The sequence below is a fragment of the Elaeis guineensis genome, chromosome 1, assembly GCF_000442705.2.
Source record: "Elaeis guineensis isolate ETL-2024a chromosome 1, EG11, whole genome shotgun sequence".
Classification (NCBI taxonomy): domain Eukaryota; kingdom Viridiplantae; phylum Streptophyta; class Magnoliopsida; order Arecales; family Arecaceae; genus Elaeis; species Elaeis guineensis.
In genome coordinates, this window is record NC_025993.2 from 97,445,033 (window position 1) to 97,463,276 (window position 18,244).

Consider the following 18,244-nt stretch of genomic DNA (forward strand, 5'->3'; position numbering starts at 1 on the left):
TGTAACTCCGGCAATGTTTTACACGTAGCCGATCAGCATTAGATTATAGTCACATCTATAAACATATTCTAAATAAGAAAAAAAAAAAAGCTTAACCATAACAAATTTATTTTGAAAATGTAATATTGAAACAAAGTTACCCCTTTCAGAGCTCTCTCATTCACTCCTTCCATTACTTTTATCTCATCAATCATGAGAGCACTATCTGATTAGGGGACGGATCTCTATAGTTAAATCTATTTAGATGGTGATTAGCTACCGCGTATCCACCTAACAGAATTCAAACACGAAGACACGTATTATTAGCGGTTACCGACCCCAAGTCCGATTTCTTGGTCCCAAGTCCGAACCCAATCACGCAGCGTAGGGTTCCACCGACTTAATACCGCTCGAGAAAACGAAACATCGTTCCGGAAGGAGGCCATCCGCTCCCTCGCCGCGCTGCTTCTTCCTCCCAATTCTCCGAAACCATGAAGGTTCCCATGGGTCCTCCCCCTTCTCAAAACCCTAATCCTAGCCCTGAGCCCCCGATTGCCGATCAAACCCTTGGCGAGGACGCGCAGACCAGCGCCCAGGATGGAGCTCGCGCGGAGGAGACCAGTGCGCCGGCCGCGGACTCAGTCCAGGAGGAACCCGAAAAACCTAGCAGTAGCCCGGATCCTAACCCTAAATCTGATTCCTCGGGATCCCAACGTGGGAAATTGGCGGTTCCTTACTCGATTCCTCCGTGGAGCGAGCGCCCCGGCTACCCTTTCTTCCTCGAGGTCCTCAAGAATGGCACCGTCATCGAACAATTGGACGTGTAAGTTTCTTTAAATCCATCCATCGATTTTGCTTGAATTCTCTATTGTTTTATGCGTAGGAAGTGCTCCATAGGATTCTCCTTGCTTTCCTTCTCAGAGTAAAAAAAAAAAAGGCTTTTTCTTTGCTACTTTTTTTCTTTTTTGCTTTTCTTTTCTGGTAATGAAAACTTTCTTTGATTTTCGCGCAAGAATTTTCTCCCTTGAGAAGGACATTGTCATTTTTTTATGTAAGATGATGATTGCGGCTAATATTAGGTCAAAACACTGCAGTATATAGCACAATTACGTCTTTGTTAGTTTTGTACGTGACTCGTGACACTGGATTATGAACTTCGAGTCTGCCAACTAGTGAAATAGGAGGAAGTGGAAGCGGTTTTGTAAGGAAATTGGAAAAAAATAAATGGTTTATGACCCCTAGGTTCTTAATATGGACTTGGATGCATGTTTTTCAGATATTGACTGCTTTGATCACATCCTTCTTACTAAGAGAGAGAAGAATGCTGTTGAGGGCTTTTCAACATGCTTTGGTGTTTCAAATGTAGAAATCATTACCAAGCTATCAGAATAGCTGTAGCTCCAGTTTTGATTTACTAGTTGAGAAAAAATGGTGCGTCTTTTTGTAAAGATAGTTGTAAATTAGTGCTTCTGTCTCACTGTGCTTTGAGTTGCCATGTACACAAGCTTTTCTGTTTGATCCATTGCAATAACTGTAGGAGTCAAGCCAACTTCTACATCGTGCAGGATAAAGGTGGCCCTGGAGTGGTATGGTGAGAAAAAAGATAAGGGTGAGAATCATCGACAAAATGAGTGCTGCTTGCCATATGCTTTGCTCGGTCTTGAAAAGGGGGATGGAATTCAGATGACACATTATTTGAATACAGTGAAATGAATGAACGAAGAACGACAAACATTGTGAAGAAAATGCCCCAGCTAACTCTATGCTGTAATGTGTATGTATATGGATGTCTAAATAGGTGTCATAGTGAATGAAGCACAGAGAGCCAAGAAACTACCAACCACATGAATAACAGAAACTCTATTAGGCCCTGTTTGGATCATTGGCGTGAAAATCCTATGGGACTCGTGGTTGGGTCAGTACAACCAACAAAATTATAGGATTACAGGCTGGGCTAGGCCTATATTCAACCCAAAAATAGCTTTGGAGTAGGCCAGCTCAAATCCCATAGGGACTGGGCTAATCTGGAGACCTTGTGCCAATATAAAGCAGCCTCAAGTCTTTTTAAAAACAAAAATTCTGAGGGTGAATATGGCTTGAATTTGACCATGACTCAAAATGACATATTCTTCTACAAGATGAACATGCTATGAGGTAACCTGTGCATGAACAAGAAAGAGCATTCTAACAAAATTTACCTACAAGAATTATCTTGAAGGGGCCAAAATCAAAATTTAGAAAAGCAATGTATGAGAGAAGCTTGGTGGTGCCTACATATGGGCAACCTTGGATATGACATCATAAGGAATCATGTTCTCCATAGAAGGTAAAGTAGATACATCATTTTTTATTGGGACAAAGGTATCTTAGTAGATCATATTCTGTCCTATAAGGTATGAGTGAGAAGCTATGTTTAATTTTGAAAGGTGGTTATTAACTTGTCATATAGTTCTAGCTAATTCAGACCTTCCCAAAAGGCAGCAAGAGCTGATAAAAAGGATCATTTTATGCTTAATATAGCTGAATTCATTTGGAGAACAGATACATTGAAGTACTTTATAACTATGGATAGTTAAGTGGGTGAGATGACCACAACACTAGTGGTGGATGCTCATTGATGATGACAATAGGCTATGAGTGAAATCAGGTTAAGGAGTGCAGTGGAAAGGTGGTAATGAAGAGGGATACCCCATTCAAAAGATCTTGAACTGGAGGAGCTATGAATGGTGGTGGGGATGAGAAAAGAAAAAGTAAGATATGAAGGTGATGGTGGAGGAGGGGTTAGTGCAAGTGAGGGTGAAGGAACCGATGATATGAAGGGGGATAAAAATGGTAATGAAGATCAAATCAATGTAAAAAAGTAGGATTCTGGGAACAGAACAAGGCAGAAAAACTATACTACATTTGTTATTTATGGCAAAGTACTATAGATTATGTTTTGCAATTAGATAAAACAGTGAGAAACTACTTTTTGGGATGGATGGTAGTTTTAAGTTTGATTTATTCTGATGTATTCATTTCAAGGGGGATGCATTTATCTGATGTATTCATTTCAAGGGGGATGCATATTTTATTATTGTATTATGTTATGAATGGTGTTTTGACAACATCTCACATGTGAATTGATTTTTTGATTATTACATGATTATTAGTCTATTTAAATTAAAATTAGGCTATGTATAGGAGCTTCGCCTTATTATCAGATAATCATTGAATTTTTTCCTCTTTTGGTCTCCCTTTTCCCTCATGTCTCTCATTTTTGGCGTCTCTCTGACTCCGAAAATTTTCATATCCCTTTTTTCACTTCTCTCTCTCTCTCTCTCTCTGTTTCCTTTTTCTTTTGCCCTTTCTTCCTTGCTGTTTCCTTCTCCACGATCCTTTTCTTTTCCCTCTCCTTTTTTCTTGAAAGCAGCAGGTTGTTTACAACAGAAAGAACTGCTACAGTTTCCTAAGTTCCTTCTCCTTTCCGACACCTTTCATGGCAGCAGCAAGAACAACCGACATCAACTAAAACCAGGCAACACTTCTTCTTCCTGTCCTTTTCCTTATCTTCCCTTCTTCAAGGATATCCTTTTCTCATGTTCTCTTTTATGATTAGTGTCATTGCTAGTCGATACCAAGGTTCAATTAATGAGACACGCCATGGTCATCCAAACCCACCTAAGCTTTGGATGCAGTGCTAACAATGAATGGTGTGTAAGATGATGATAATAAAGGACTCAGTATTTAAGAATTTTGAGGTAACTATAACAAAAAAAAAAAAAATGATGATATGAAATTCAAGGATTTCTGCAATAGTCATGGCATGCCAAATGCATCTGTAATTGTCAATTCATCTGTTAGTGGACACATCTCTTAGAACCTGACAGCAAATTACTTCAATAAGAGAATATCTGAGAAATTTTTGACCTGAAAGCTTCCTGACTTATGGATATCTGTTGATACAAGTTCTTTTAACATGCCTTTCCGAGTGCTGGTTCATGGTTGCTGCTATTTATGTCAGTCCATGGATTTGCTGGACTAAAGGTTTCCTCGCTGCATACTACATTACATATTTATGCAAGATTTTAAATCCCATGGGATGGAGGTGCCCCGGTATCTTCATGGAACGGGATGCCCCGTTGTTCCATCCCATCCCAACAGCGGTTCCGATCATGCATTTCGATAGATATCCTCCATCTCTTTCTCTCTCCTTCTTTTCTCCTTTTTTTTTTCTTTCTTTTTCTTCTACCTTTCTTTTTTTCTTTTTTTTCCTATATTTTTGTCATCCCTTTCTTTCTTTCTTTTCCTTTTTCTTCTTCCTTCTCTTTCCTTTCTTCCTTCTTTCCTTCCTTTCTTTTTCTTCTCCCTTTCTTTCTTTCGTTTTTTTTCTTTCATTTTTTTCTTTTTCCATCTTCCGTTCTTTCTTTCCTCTTTCTTCTTCTTTCCCTACATGGATGGCTTTCGAAGTCCCGACCTTGTCCCAATCCTGTTTTCTTACAGGAATGGCACGGGACGGCCGGGATGCCCCCCATCCTGTCGGGATGTAAAACCTTATATTTATGCTAATAAAAGAAATTATGGATGTCTTATGTATGTTTGCTACAGATATCAGTCACTGTACTTGTTCCTTTGTCATTAAAAATGAGTTGAGGAGGTCTATGTGATATTATTTTCGATGTGGGCTTTGGTGGTAAATCCAGTATTGATAATCTCGTGTGTTGTTAGTTAAACGGAATGGCCAGGCTGCTTCGTACGAAGTGCAGTAGTTGATTTCTGTTTACAAATGATTTTGGTGCAGGTCTTCTAAAGGGGCCTACATGTTTGGACGTATAGATCTATGTGATTTTGTGCTGGAACATTCAAGTATTTCTCGATTCCATGCAGGTATGTGATGCTTCTAGATCATCATACTTTTGTCGAATTTTCTGGCATTCTTATTTTCAGTTTTATTTCTGGTGTTCAAATAGGGATCGTCTGGTTATTCTCATCATTTAGCATGACTGCATGATGTGTGTTGTTGTGAACCCATTTATTTGGGAACGGGCATGTTGGTCAATTGTCCTGGGAAATAGACTATTGCATACATTTTTAGTGAATCATGCTTGGTTCTGGGTTATGTTTTTTTTAATATCCTGTCAGATTGAGAACCTATCGGTCAGTCATTAGAGCAGTTACATTTTTGTATTACATATAATAGATATACATTAGTTATTTATATATGCTTATTGATGTAGAACAGTCCTTAGTTTCATCAGTCAAATGGACTTGAATTAGTTATAGTTTACAATATATCAATAAAAATTCTTGATGGCATGTCTTGTTGTCTTCATATTTGATCTTGATGATCTTATTTCATATGTTTATGAAACTATATGTACCCGAGTAGATGTCATGTTCTTGTTGGAAGTTATAGCTTATAGGTATAACTTTAGAAAGACTTTCTAGTTTCTTTTGTATTTCTTGGTGGGTTAATTAATTAGTAGAACTCCAGTTATACAATATCTTCTTTATGGTTCATCATGTGTTCAAGGTTTTAGTCTTAGAGATTATAAAATAGGTGTGATAGACAGACTTCTGTTAGATGTGCATGTTATGTAGTTTTGTTTCTATAGCACTATTCTCATCTTTTCCAGTTCTTCTTCAATCAGTATCTAGAATAAAGCTAGAATCCTTCTAAACAAAGATCAGGATCCCATTTTAAGTAGAATTTAATATTGAAGAAGGAAGGAAAAGGAAGGATTATGTATAACTTATCACAACTGATTTACTGACTTTCGTAATATCAATGTCTTCTAAAGTCCCCATGAATAGAAAATCTAACTACTAATCACTCATAAGAATCCTAAGTAACTGAAGATATCTATGAGGGACTCCTATAACTATTAAAACTTCAATAGCTAAAAACTGGCTAAGAAACTTGCATAAATTTTGTGGGTTATGACCATTTTTTGACCATTGGAATAGTTGAATTTGATTAAAGAACTTAAGGCAGACTTTTATATATTAAAACAATGTCTCTAGGACTGGACTTGATCTTCAGATGCAAAGGTTCATAATTCTATCCTTTTTGGTTTCAATTGCTATTGAACTTGGTTGAAACCAAGATTATCAACTATTAGTTTCTGCTAAGTCAACACTTCATATCTCTAATGGAAAAACTGATCTTCATATAGCTTCATTTTGGTGATTGTAGTGATGTTTAACAATCATAAATCCACAAAGCGTGCAGTGTATGATCTTGTAATTTGATAGTTGTCCCTTTTAATTGCCTTTACTTTTTTCAGTGGATTAGCTAAAATACTAAGAAAGCAAGTATGTTACGAGTTTATTAACATTGCGCGGCTCTTATAATCCTCAAAACTATACTTATAAATTTGGGAGAACATCATGTAGAACTCTTGGTTCCTGTTGCATATGTACATGCCTGATGCTCTAATTGGAAAAACCATTCTATTCCCTCCTAGTTCTCATTTTATTGTTGGGAATGGGATCAAGAATGGATTTTTCTCATTCCTAGGAAATCTATTTCTGGGAATCATTGGTAATGACTCATTTCGGTTCCTCTGTTCTTTTTATCAGTGTATGTAGCTTATATGAATATTTGAGCCAACTCTTGTCATTCTTTTATCTCTTTTGAAGCATTTCCATTCTACTATGCAATGTGGACTCTCTTGATGTGCACGTGCGTGAGGCATGTCTGATCACCTGTGTTCCCCCCACCCTGCCTTTCCCATATCATACATTTGTTCATATTTCCCCAACTGATGTGCATTTGTTCACTTGCTTAGAGCGTGTGGCTGTCAATCACAAAGTTCAAATGTTAAGTCCCTCCTCTAGCGTGCATTGCATGTGCGGCACTCGAGTAATGGATTATGAAAAAGTCTTAGTGCTACTCTCTCTCTCTCTCTCTCTCTCTCTCTCTCTCTCTCTGTGTGTGTGTGTGTCTTGCTTGCCCCTCCATCCCCCTTCCTCTCCCTCTTTGTGGCTCGGGACTCTTATGCACACTATGCTGGAACTTATGCATCATGCTTGATTGTAAGCCTTATCAGTGTAGAAAGTTATTGTCGATCAATTTTAGCTCTGCCACTTGTAAAGGCATTCATTAAGTCCTCCTGTTTGCTCTGTTACACAATAATGAATCTAATTAATAAAGTATAAGCATTGTATTTTATTTCTGTAGCTCCTATTACATGACTGATTTTGTCTTGATGACCTGCCAGTTCTGCAGTTCAAAAAAGATGGTGAAGCTTTTCTTTATGATCTTGGTAGCACGCATGGCACCTTCATCAACAAAATGCAGGTACCAGTTCTCACTTTTCCCTCAGTTGCCTCACCAAAAGCTATTTGTCATAATGGAATGGCATGATTTATTTAAAGTATCACCATGCGAAGAATGCGCTTTTTACCAGAAAAGTTATATTCCTGAAACTGCAGCATCAACCAAGTTATTGATTACCAGTGAGGCAATTATTTCATGGTGAAGACATTCTTGTTTAGTCATCAATTATAAAAATTGCCATGCTTCATTTTTTGGAAGAATTGGGAATAAGGCAAAATCTTATGGCTAGATTCTTGGCAAATATGATTCTAAAATTTTTCATTGATTCTTTTTATCCCTAGTTGGCAATCAGACTCCTTATAGATTACTGTTTTTCACATCCTTCAGGCAGGATTAAATTAATAACTTAAAGACTGCCTTTTCTGGTTGATGTTCTGATAGAAATTTAGATGACAGAAGAAATGTTATAAAAACATTAATTGGTGTAACTGGAGATGGAGGAAGCGGAACAAATACCTCTTATAGTTCAGGTGTAGGAACCAGGAACCATCAAGCTTGGATCACTTTATGGCCTTGCTTTCCAGTTTCATGGAACAAGAGAAAAAGTGCATTCTGAGGATGATGCTATTTAGATTTTAGTGAAGTTTGAATTTGGCTCTATTTTTTTCTGGGTGTTTTCTTTTCTTTCCTTTACTTTCCTTTTTTCTTTTTCAGTGGGGGTGGGGTGAGGCTATTTTTCTAGTTGGCTTTTGCGTCCTACTTGTGTAGGAATATCATCTATAATTTCTCCTCTGGGTGTATGTGGGTTTAGAAATATTATTAGGATTGTCATTTGCACAAATTTTGATGTTTTTTTTTTTTTTAAATGTGGTGCCCTATGGGACTATGAATTCTGCTCTTTTATGGAAGTGTTTGATTGTTCCTTTAGGTCTTCTAGTTGATCAAGGAGTCCTATTTAATAGATTCATAAGGCATATGGGGCTGTAAAAGGAGTGGAAATGGTTCTTACAATAAAAAGTAATTGAAGACAAGAAGCCAATCACATATAATGTCATGAAACATATATGAGTTATGCAAATAAGGGAAAAAAAGGCGAAAATTAGGCACTGTTAACTTGCACAAACAAAAGGCAGTCCACGCATCACAGTCCGAGTCTACTGGTGATGTGTTATGCCATTAATATTAGTTATATATAAGATACTGATACTTGTACAGTTACTACTACAATCATTTTAACTCACTGTGCTTATTGGGTTTCATTTTGTTTTAGGTAAAGAAGAAGGTGTATACAGAAGTCCATGTTGGTGATGTAATTCGATTTGGCCTGTAAGTAGACTTATTAATAGCTGACTGGTATAATACTTTTGCTATTTTAGTTGTTCCCCCTGTTAAATCTAATGTTTATATTTGATGTAGTTTTCCATTTTAGAAATTTAAATAAACAGAATTTGGCTTGTTAGTTACTATTTCTTCAATATTTCTGGATACCTACTTTCCTTTTCCCGTTGAATGTGTGCTACAATTCTTTTCTAAAAAAAAAAAAAAACCATTGAATGGTTTTAATGTTCAAGATGGAGGTGGTGTTCCGTTAATTGGATAGTATTGGTCAGAAATGAGTCATGGCATCGCTGTCGATGATCATTTTGGTTGTTCTGCTTTTCTAAGATTCTGTTCATAATCAATTTGGGTGCACCATCTAAAAAGATTAACTATTCTGATAACTGCACAATGCAGTATTTTGACAGGACTGTACGTCAGCATTTATGGGGTCCTATATATAACTTGTAGTTGATTACAGATGAAGGCTTTTTCTTTTTCCTGGTACTAGTTTAGGGTCTTTTGATAAGTTTGTTATGGTGTTAGTATACTGTGATTATATGCTGGCTGTTTGTGTTATTGTGGGAAGTTTTATTGAGAAAGGATTTTTTGACTTGTAGTCAGAGAGTGAGGTTATTCTGCTCAACTTTTAAATTGTCAAGGACCAATTTAACTGAAAGCTTGTTATCTTGATATAAAATTCTTACATTTAATGTCTTGAGTTGCTTCTTGCAAATGTCTTTTTCTTCAACATTGGTATTGATATTCTGCTCTATTGATTTCAACAGCTCCATGCGTTTATATGTTTTTCAAGGACCATCTGAATTAATGCCACCGGTAAGAGTGGGAAAACACTTCAGTTTGTTCATAAAATTTATTAGGTGCAATTGTTGACATTAACACCTGCTTTGCTTTCTATAATTACAATTACTATTGAAGATGTCTATGATTAAAGCAGCTAATGTCCATTGTTTGCAAGAAACATAACCTTTCCCTATATTTAGTTGCCGTGAGTACTGTAATATTCTCAGCTGCCAAAACTCAATATTGTATGAATACATTTTGCCGAGTATATTTGGCACGTAATCTTTTGGGATCATTCTTTCAAACAGTTGATGCTGATATAATACCGCTAAAGCTGATACATTGCTGTGTGACATGTAATAGGAGGGTGATTTGGAGAAAATACGGAGTGCTAAGATTCGAGAAGAGTTGCTTGATCGTGAAGCTTCGCTTTTACGTGCAAGGGTTGAAGCTTCTCTTGCAGATGGTATCTCATGGGGAATGGCTGAGGATGCACCTGAAGAAGCTCCAGAGGTGTGAGTTGTTCATTTGCTTTACTGTATTATTGCTATGGCTCATGAATAGTGCAGTAGTGTATACCATGAGTAGCAGATTGTGATTTTCCCATGTTTATTGTTTGAGATTTCTGAACTACTTACTATTATTTTAGTCTTCATTTTTCATCACATCTGAAATACATAACTGGCTGGAATATGTTATATTCTGAACAATCTTCTGATCAACTGAACGAGTGGTCATCTTCCAGAATGGTTCAGATGAAGTAACATGGCAAACATACAAAGGGCAGCTTACTGAGAGGCAAGAGAAGACTCGTGGAAAAATCATAAAAAGAATGGAAAAGGCAAGTACAAAATCTTTTCTTATTCGACACTATTCCTTGACTGTTTCTTTCATCGAGAGATTACCTTGACCTGCATTTATTTTTCTCTAATGCATACATATTTCTCCAGGAAAACTTACATTATCTGGATTTTTCAATCAATGTTGATATGTTAAGCTTGGATTTTAATATTTCTCTAGTTGGTAACACTTGAAATTTCATTTGTTGGGCATAATTAATTTAAAGCTTTGCTCTATAGCCCCCTCATCAGATGGGAAAAATACCAGGTTGTTCTTGTTGCTGTAGGATAAAACTGAGGTGATTTCTTCCCTGAAATATGTGTATCACTCTTCAGTGAATGCACTATGATCATGCTGATTTGAGTTATATTTCACATTGAATCCACATGCAATTAGTAATTGATCAATGATTTAAGTACCATACTGTATTGGTCTGTACCAGCCATACCATACTGGACTGATGAAGCACCGGTATTTGGGACACCCTTTGTAGTGGCATGAAAGAAAATGAGAAGGATAATGGTGCTGGCTGCTATGTCGGCACCAACTACTGTACATTGTATTGATATGAGATAGTATGGTACAAAGTTCATCATCTCAGTAGAGAACCTTGTATCAGTACCATCCTATGATAGTGTCTGTATGCAATACGTTACAAGACGGCGAGGCATACTGAGTGTTGGTATGATACAAGACTGCGTACCGGTTTAGTATTAGTACGATATAGTATGTCCATTATGGTATCACATCGACTGGTACAACAAACCTTAGTATAGTATGTACTGGTACGACAGTGGACCAGCAGTTGACTAGTATGGGTATCGATACCAAGATTCCAAACCTTGGATTCAATTCAGTAAGAGCCATTTTAAGGGATCTGTTTGTTTTGATCAAAATCCATGTTTCTCGAATGATTTCCTGTTTACATAAAATCAGTCAGAAAGCTCATGGATCATGGTTTGTTATGGATTCTTTTGCAAATTCATTAGGTCATGCTTTTGTCACTTATAGAAGTCAGTATTCCCCATATTTTCTTTCAAAGTTAAACACTTTAGAGAGAGAAGAAAACACTATTTTAGCTAATTTAATTTGGACGGGATGAGTCTGATCAAGTATAACCTACTAAAACTATCTTAGTTTTGCTTGTTAAGGCTACAAACTGTTTATTGCTTTTCTAGGTTACCTCCATTACTTAAATATATGAAATATGAGTATGTTAGATTGAAATTGAAAAATAAGTATCATCAAATGCATTACCATTTAACAAATTAAGTTGATGATTATCAGTTTTGGGTTTTTATGGAATACCAGGCAAGCAGATGCATGATAGGACATGAGGGTCCTGATTCCTGAAGGTAATCCACCTTGTTATAGCTATATGCAGAAACCACCACCACCACTACTTATATTTGGTACCACTAGTACTAGTACTACTACTACTACTAAGATTGCTGCTACTGCTGTTGCGGGTAAATAACCAATGGAGAACCTCAATGTAGACTTTACCCTGAAGGGTAACTTCTTCAGTAATTATTATGTAGATGTCTGATGTACATTCCAGCTAAATCATAAGGTTAAACTATGAAGACCTTTTGCATTTTCTTTTCTTAGCGGACATCCCTTAATAGACCTGTTTTATTGATGATAAAGCCTTCATAATATTATACATGATAAACATTGGCAAATGGCAATCTAATCCAACTTCTCATTCCTTCTTCCTAGTTCTGCATATCAACTATAAGCACCTTCATCAAATCACGGATAAGGTTCCTTTAATTTAGTTCTATTCTCTCATTTTTGCTCACCCCATTATTCTTTTAGCTGATTATAGCCCATTAGCTGTTTCAGACCTATCTGTTGTTTTTGCAAGACTCATCTTGGACAATCAACTGTAAATACAATACACTGCATCATATCTATGATGGATGCTTATGTGATTTACTTTCAATGACAATCAGTTTGAGAGCTTAATGCAACCAAAGAGCTTAGTAAGCTTAAAATGAAGTTGAACTATAGAGTATGTTATGGAATGAAAAATGAAGTTGCAATATAGATTATGTTATTCTAAACAATATGTTTTCCAAAGTTAATAATAATTAATGATTCTCTTGTGCAATGTTTGTGTGATATTGTTAGTTTCTTGAATTAGTTAGTGTATTTGTTCTATATTTTATTGTTTGCATCTGCACATATTTGATTTTTCTTATACATCACAAGCAAGCCTTGAGTTTCGACATGTGGTAGAGTGACGTTAAATCAACCATCATGGTTTTTGTCATTGCTCAACCAAATCCATTTTTACAATCATTTTGGTGGTACAGGTTGCAAATATGAGGAAAGAGATAGATGCTATTCGTGCAAAAGACATTGCTCAGGGAGGCCTAACTCAAGGTCAACAAACACAGATTGCTCGAAATGAACAGAGAATGTCACAGGTCATTAATATTTTTGGAATGTCAAAACCATTTCTCTTATTGTGCTAAAAATAGGTTTTCTCAAATCACAAAGACAACTAACTGTTATATGTTCAGATTATGGAGGAGTTAGAGAGCCTGGAAGAGACTTTGAATGAGAGCATTCAAGAAAGTATTGGTGCACGTGCTAAAAAGGTAGTCCATGGCAGGAAGAAAGGAAATGCTGAGGATGAAGATGACATGTTGAGGTAATTAATGATAATCCATATCCTATATCTATTATGGAACATTGATGGATTATTAACATGTATAAGTTTATTCATGCCTTTCAACTAGTATCGCTCTCATATTTTTTTATGTATATGTCTGTCGTGAGTTGAATTGATTGGAAAGCTACATGTAGAATGGCATGAAATTTTGTGTTGATGGAAAGTTCTCTATGTAGAAAGGTTATTGTGCTAAATTGCAACTGGAGATTAAATATGCTTTTGTTTCTAATTCATATGCATGACTCTTAATTGTGGAGGTTGACCTTTAGTATCATCTGACATGTTTATGATGAGAAAAGATTTAGTGGGGTTATCCATGCTATATGAACGAGGATTCAGAAACAGGGAGAACTGACAAAAATATGGAGATGCCAATTTTCTTTTGATGCAGCCTTCTGCAAGAGAATGTGTATGGGCATCATTTAGGTTTTTCTTGGGGCTAAAAGTAGGCATAAACAAACCTATAAGAGGCTTCTTGTTTGCTAATGCAGCTAAGAATTTTTCTTGGGTAAAAAGTATCTTATAAACTTAGTGATATATTTAGTCAAATGGTAAAATTTTCTCGTTATTTGGATGCATATTGGTAAATTTTCTTTCTTTCATATTTGGTAAGAGTCTAATTGGACTCTAATTTGCATAGTTATTGTGTTGCCTGGATAACATAAAGGAGAGAAAATAGTTACAAAGTTTAAAAGTGAAGAAAAAATTGTTAGAATTTTATAAAAGCTGGATCTGGTTGCTAAGTTGGTCTTTTAATCACCATTCAGTTGTCAGCCTTAGCTAATTAACATTGAAGGAAAGATACTGGATGTGCAATGATGAAACCTATAATTATTCTGCTCCTGAAATGCTGTACTGGGCTGAACTATCTAGTACACCCTATACCGGGCCGAACTATCTAGTACACTCTATACCGTACCGATCTCGTATCAGTATGATCTCTCGCACCATACTGACACTCGGTATGCCATCTCGTACCATACTGAACCACATACCGACACTGTAATAGGATGCTACTAGTATGGGGACCGGTACCGAGATGGCAAACATTGATTCTGATGTTCGGGTAGCATTTTTGCTTTCTTCTTTTTTTTTTTTTAAAGAATTTCATGATAAGCATTATGTATGTTGTTCTTTATTATTATTATTATTAGATTTCCTTCATATGAAGCATACAAAACATATGCACAGTTTGCCAAAGCAACAGATAAGGATGATCTCTGTGTTTTGCCAGTGCATTTTAAATGTTTTATAAGATAACTAGACTATTTACTCTTAAAATGAATGGTATTTTATTTTGTATCATATAACTAACTGAAGGTCCAAAATACTGTCTGTCTTTATCATATGTTTTAATTATTCATAAACAAGGATTCCTCCTGCTCAGTTACTTGGCGGATACATTTAATATAAATTGCCCTTTACAAGTAATCACAAAAAAAAAAAAAAAAGGGTTTCTAAGTTGCTCAGGTCATACCTGCACTAATTATCATAGCTCTACTCACAAAGTTTTCTTCTGACTTTGTTTGGCTTAAAAAATTCTGCTACCATACAATCTATTGAATACCATGGCCTTTATTAGCATAAGCATTTAGAATTTTCTATCATCAATGACAACTTCTGTTCAGTTCCCTCAAGTCCTCTATGTATCTTCTGTACGAACATTCCCCTCCAAACAAGTACTCATCTTTAATGGACCCATGTCATTGAAATGAGTTTGACATCATTTTCAGGTTCTTCTTGTTCATGCTTGTACATCTATAATGACAAACCCCTTATTGGCAAGCTGCAAGCTTGCTCAGAGCACACAAATGTGCAAAGACTCAGATCAGATTTCTTCATGCTCGCAAACTCAAAACCTCATGGCATAAAAAAGGATTACAATGTTTTAAAATAAGCAGGGAAGTTGTAGATCAATATCTAATAAGAAATAAAAGATGGGGTGTTGATGTTGAAGCTGTCTAATTTATATAAATGAGTAACATATCTCTGCCAGGAAGCTGTTAGTTCGTGTTTGGGAGTACTATTTCGTTTTTTTAGAGCCCTTTGTAAAGCAATGCAAGGACACACAGAGGTCAGGTTCATAAAACAATGGTTTGAAAGAGCTCAGTAATTTCGTTGTTGTTTCAATCTAGTTAGACATTTGATTTTATTAATCATGAGTTGGTGGAAAGGACTGGTCAAAGACATTTTACACTATTTACTCTGTAAAAACATCTTTTTGCATCATGCAGTGATGATGATGATGATGAGTTCTATGACCGGACAAAGAAGAAGCCTTCCACCCGCAAATCTGGTGAAGAGAAGTCAGTTGAAACAGCCGATACTCTTCTCAACAAAAAGGACACCATTATTAATGAAAGGGAGAAGATGAAAGAGTTGCTCATAAAAGAGAGAGAGAAACTTGAACCAAACAATGAGAACACTACAGAAGGCGCAGATGACCTTGACGCATACATGAGTGGGTTGTCATCTCAACTAGGTGAGGATCTTGACATGCATTTGTCAAAATTTTCTCAGTTGTAATTTAAGGGATGTATTGTTTTTGCTTCAAACTATGCTGTTATTCCTATCTATTTTTGCTTCAGTTCTGCATTATGCTTAGTAGGTTATCAAGCTGTCATAATTTTTTCATGTTGTTGTTACTATATTTTTTGGTTAAAAGCCATTTGCACCACCAATAATGTGATTATCAAGCTGTCAAAATTTTTCATGTTATTACTATATTTTTTGTTTAAAAATCCATAATTGATAATGTGATTATGGCATATCGAACTTCTTGATGACAAGTCACTTTAGGTAACCCTACATGTTTCTAGATGTTTGTGTATTATTCAAACACATATGCATAATTAAATGGTTTGTATATGTATGCATCCATGGATGGAAGCTTGCACGACTTAAAATACATCCACAAATGTTTCTGTTTATTTGTGTGCAGAGAAAGGAATGTTTGGAGGATTTTTTTTTTTTTTTTTGTGTCCGGTTTTGTTTTGAGGGGGTTCTTTGTGGATGTTGGAACAGGCGTGAATGCCTACATAGAATTTCTATGCAGGCTCCATGGTCTTCTGTCTTTGGTTTGTCTTGATGAATTGCACCCACTTGCATGTGTCATCTTTGATACCAGATGGAGATGATGTGATGTTGATGGGTGAAAGGTACCTATTGTCTAATATGAAACTGTGGATGCCAGCCCTTGGATCTTTCTATGTATCCATGCCTGCAACTTTTCAGGATTGTTAGTGTTCGTGCATCACAGAAATTTCTATGGCATTCATGTGAGATTTTCTAGAAGTTTTTTGGTAGAATTTGTTTTCTACTTGGATTACCATTTTCTAAATTTAACTGTTTTCCTTGCATACAAGTGCAAGAGTAAATTATTTATTGTTTTAATGGTGTTTGCATGTTCCAATTGTCAATCTTTGGTATCTTCTTTTTGCATAAATGCAAGTTTCAAGTGTGTGCAACTGCAATATTGAGGACTTCACTTCGTGACGGCACATAGATCTGCATAAATGTGTATTTAACTGTTAACAATTTTTTTTTGTCCTTGTGTACTAGTGCGTGACAAAGTCATACAAATGGAGAAGGAACTGTCTGATCTTCAAACCGAGTTGGACAAGATAATGTATTTGCTGAGAATTGCTGATCCAATGGGAGAAGCTGCTCGGAAAAGAGATGTGAAAGCACAAGCATCCAAGTCCAGATCCAGTACTAACATCCTGAAACAGCCTTCATCTGTGCAAAAGCAGGTCACCACGCCTAAAAAGCTTTCCACAAGTTCACAACCTGAGGAAACTTCCCATTCGACACAAGCAGTGCGGCATACTGAAGAAGGTAAAGATGCTTGCAAAGAGAAAAGTAATGGAGCACCTGCATTTGCTTCCATGAAACCTCAGTGGCTTGGTGCAAAAAGGGACATGGAACCAGAGGAGAACAAAATAGTAGAAGCTCGTTTAGATGAGTCAGACAATTTTATCGATTACAAAGATAGGAAAAAGGCTCTTGCCTCAGTTGATGATGGTCAGGAGATTGAACGTGCAGCTCCTGGTCTTATCATAAGGAAACGTAAGCCCACTGATGAGCCTGGAGTCACCATTGATAAAGCTCCTAAAGTGGATGGATTGCCTTCATCTGAGCCTGACATGTCCGCTGCTGATGCTGTGGCTCTGCTGCTGAAGCACAAACGGGGGTGCTTTGCTATGGATGATGGACTGGAGCAAAACAGACAATTGCAGAGTGAAGGCCAAGCAGGGAAGGAGATGTCGCAGTCTAAACGTGTGCTTGGACCTTCAAGACCTGCTTTTCTTGATAGTAGCCCAGATTATGAATCATGGATGCCTCCAGAAGGTAATACGCAGTATTTATGAACGTAGTTATTTAAGACAGGAAATGCACTGCACCCCTTCCCTCCTACCCTACACCCCCCCTCTCTCTCTTCTTCTGATGGCATTGAATTTCTGCAGGACAAACTGGTGATGGACGCACCTCATTGAATGACCGCTTGGGTTATTGATGCATGGTATTTCAATGTAAGATCAGTTTGAACCACTCCACTTTATTAAATTCTAATCCCCTGACAATTGCCCATGTTCCTTGTGATACAGGCAATGAAAATCTTTGAAATGTTTCCTGTTTATGTTGGAAGTGTTATTGAAGGATCGAGCATCCTGATTAAAGCAGTTTTGGATAGTGGATCAGCCTTTGGATGATGCCATGAAAGTGAGCTTAACTGCAAATATGATCGTGAAAGATCTGACCCACTGATGCTATCATGTGTAATATAGTGATGCAAACTCCCCATACCCTATGGTTTGGGTCAATGCCTCATTAAATTTGGCATTAATCTATTTGGTGGATGGATGACTCAATCTCTGTCTGATTTTGGCTCAAAGATTATGTACTTGCAGCAAGTACAAAATCAACGGTCTGTGATAGTGTACATGAACCTGTAAATTGTAATTAGAGTGATGTCAACTCAAGCAGGGCAGGCCCTAATTGGTGGTGTTTTTTTTTTATCTCTTTTGGGTTTGTGTTCTTAGAATGCGGACCCTGATTTACTTTAGGTTTGAATATCCTATTTCTTTCCATTTTATTTGAATATGGATAAGAATATTATTTGAGTGCTAATTTTTATATTCTGTTTTTGTTTGATCACATGTGGCTACAAATTGGATGGTGATATATTAGGGATGTCAATATGGATATGATTTCGATGGTTAAGGAACATACCTTAAATTAAATTAATATTGGTATTGTCACTGATTATTTTAGAGTTCATGGGAGTAATATAAGACTAATGAACTTGCAAACAGGACTGGATCTATTTTTGGAAATATGTGGATGCTGAAATTTATAAT

General features: G+C 36.6%; 1 protein-coding gene across 2 annotated transcripts; it reads left to right on the plus strand.

The window, feature by feature from the left end:
* The first annotated feature begins 373 nt into the window (after positions 1-373).
* On the plus strand, positions 374-18,041 carry LOC105061091 (uncharacterized). 2 transcript variants are annotated; one of them, XM_010945045.4, is made up of 13 exons: positions 374-802; positions 4,760-4,845; positions 7,182-7,261; positions 8,511-8,566; positions 9,346-9,394; positions 9,725-9,874; positions 10,107-10,202; positions 12,523-12,636; positions 12,733-12,863; positions 15,119-15,366; positions 16,446-17,234; positions 17,351-17,416; positions 17,492-18,041. In XM_010945045.4, the coding sequence occupies exons 1-12, from the start codon at positions 471-473 to the stop codon at positions 17,398-17,400; spliced, it is 2,181 nt and encodes a 726-aa protein (XP_010943347.1). In that variant the 5' UTR covers positions 374-470; the 3' UTR covers positions 17,401-17,416; positions 17,492-18,041. The 2 variants fall into 2 exon arrangements, with proteins under 2 accessions (XP_010943347.1, XP_010943348.1); XM_010945046.4 differs by having other exon boundaries at positions 17,351-17,406.
* Positions 18,042-18,244: the final 203 nt, after the last annotated feature.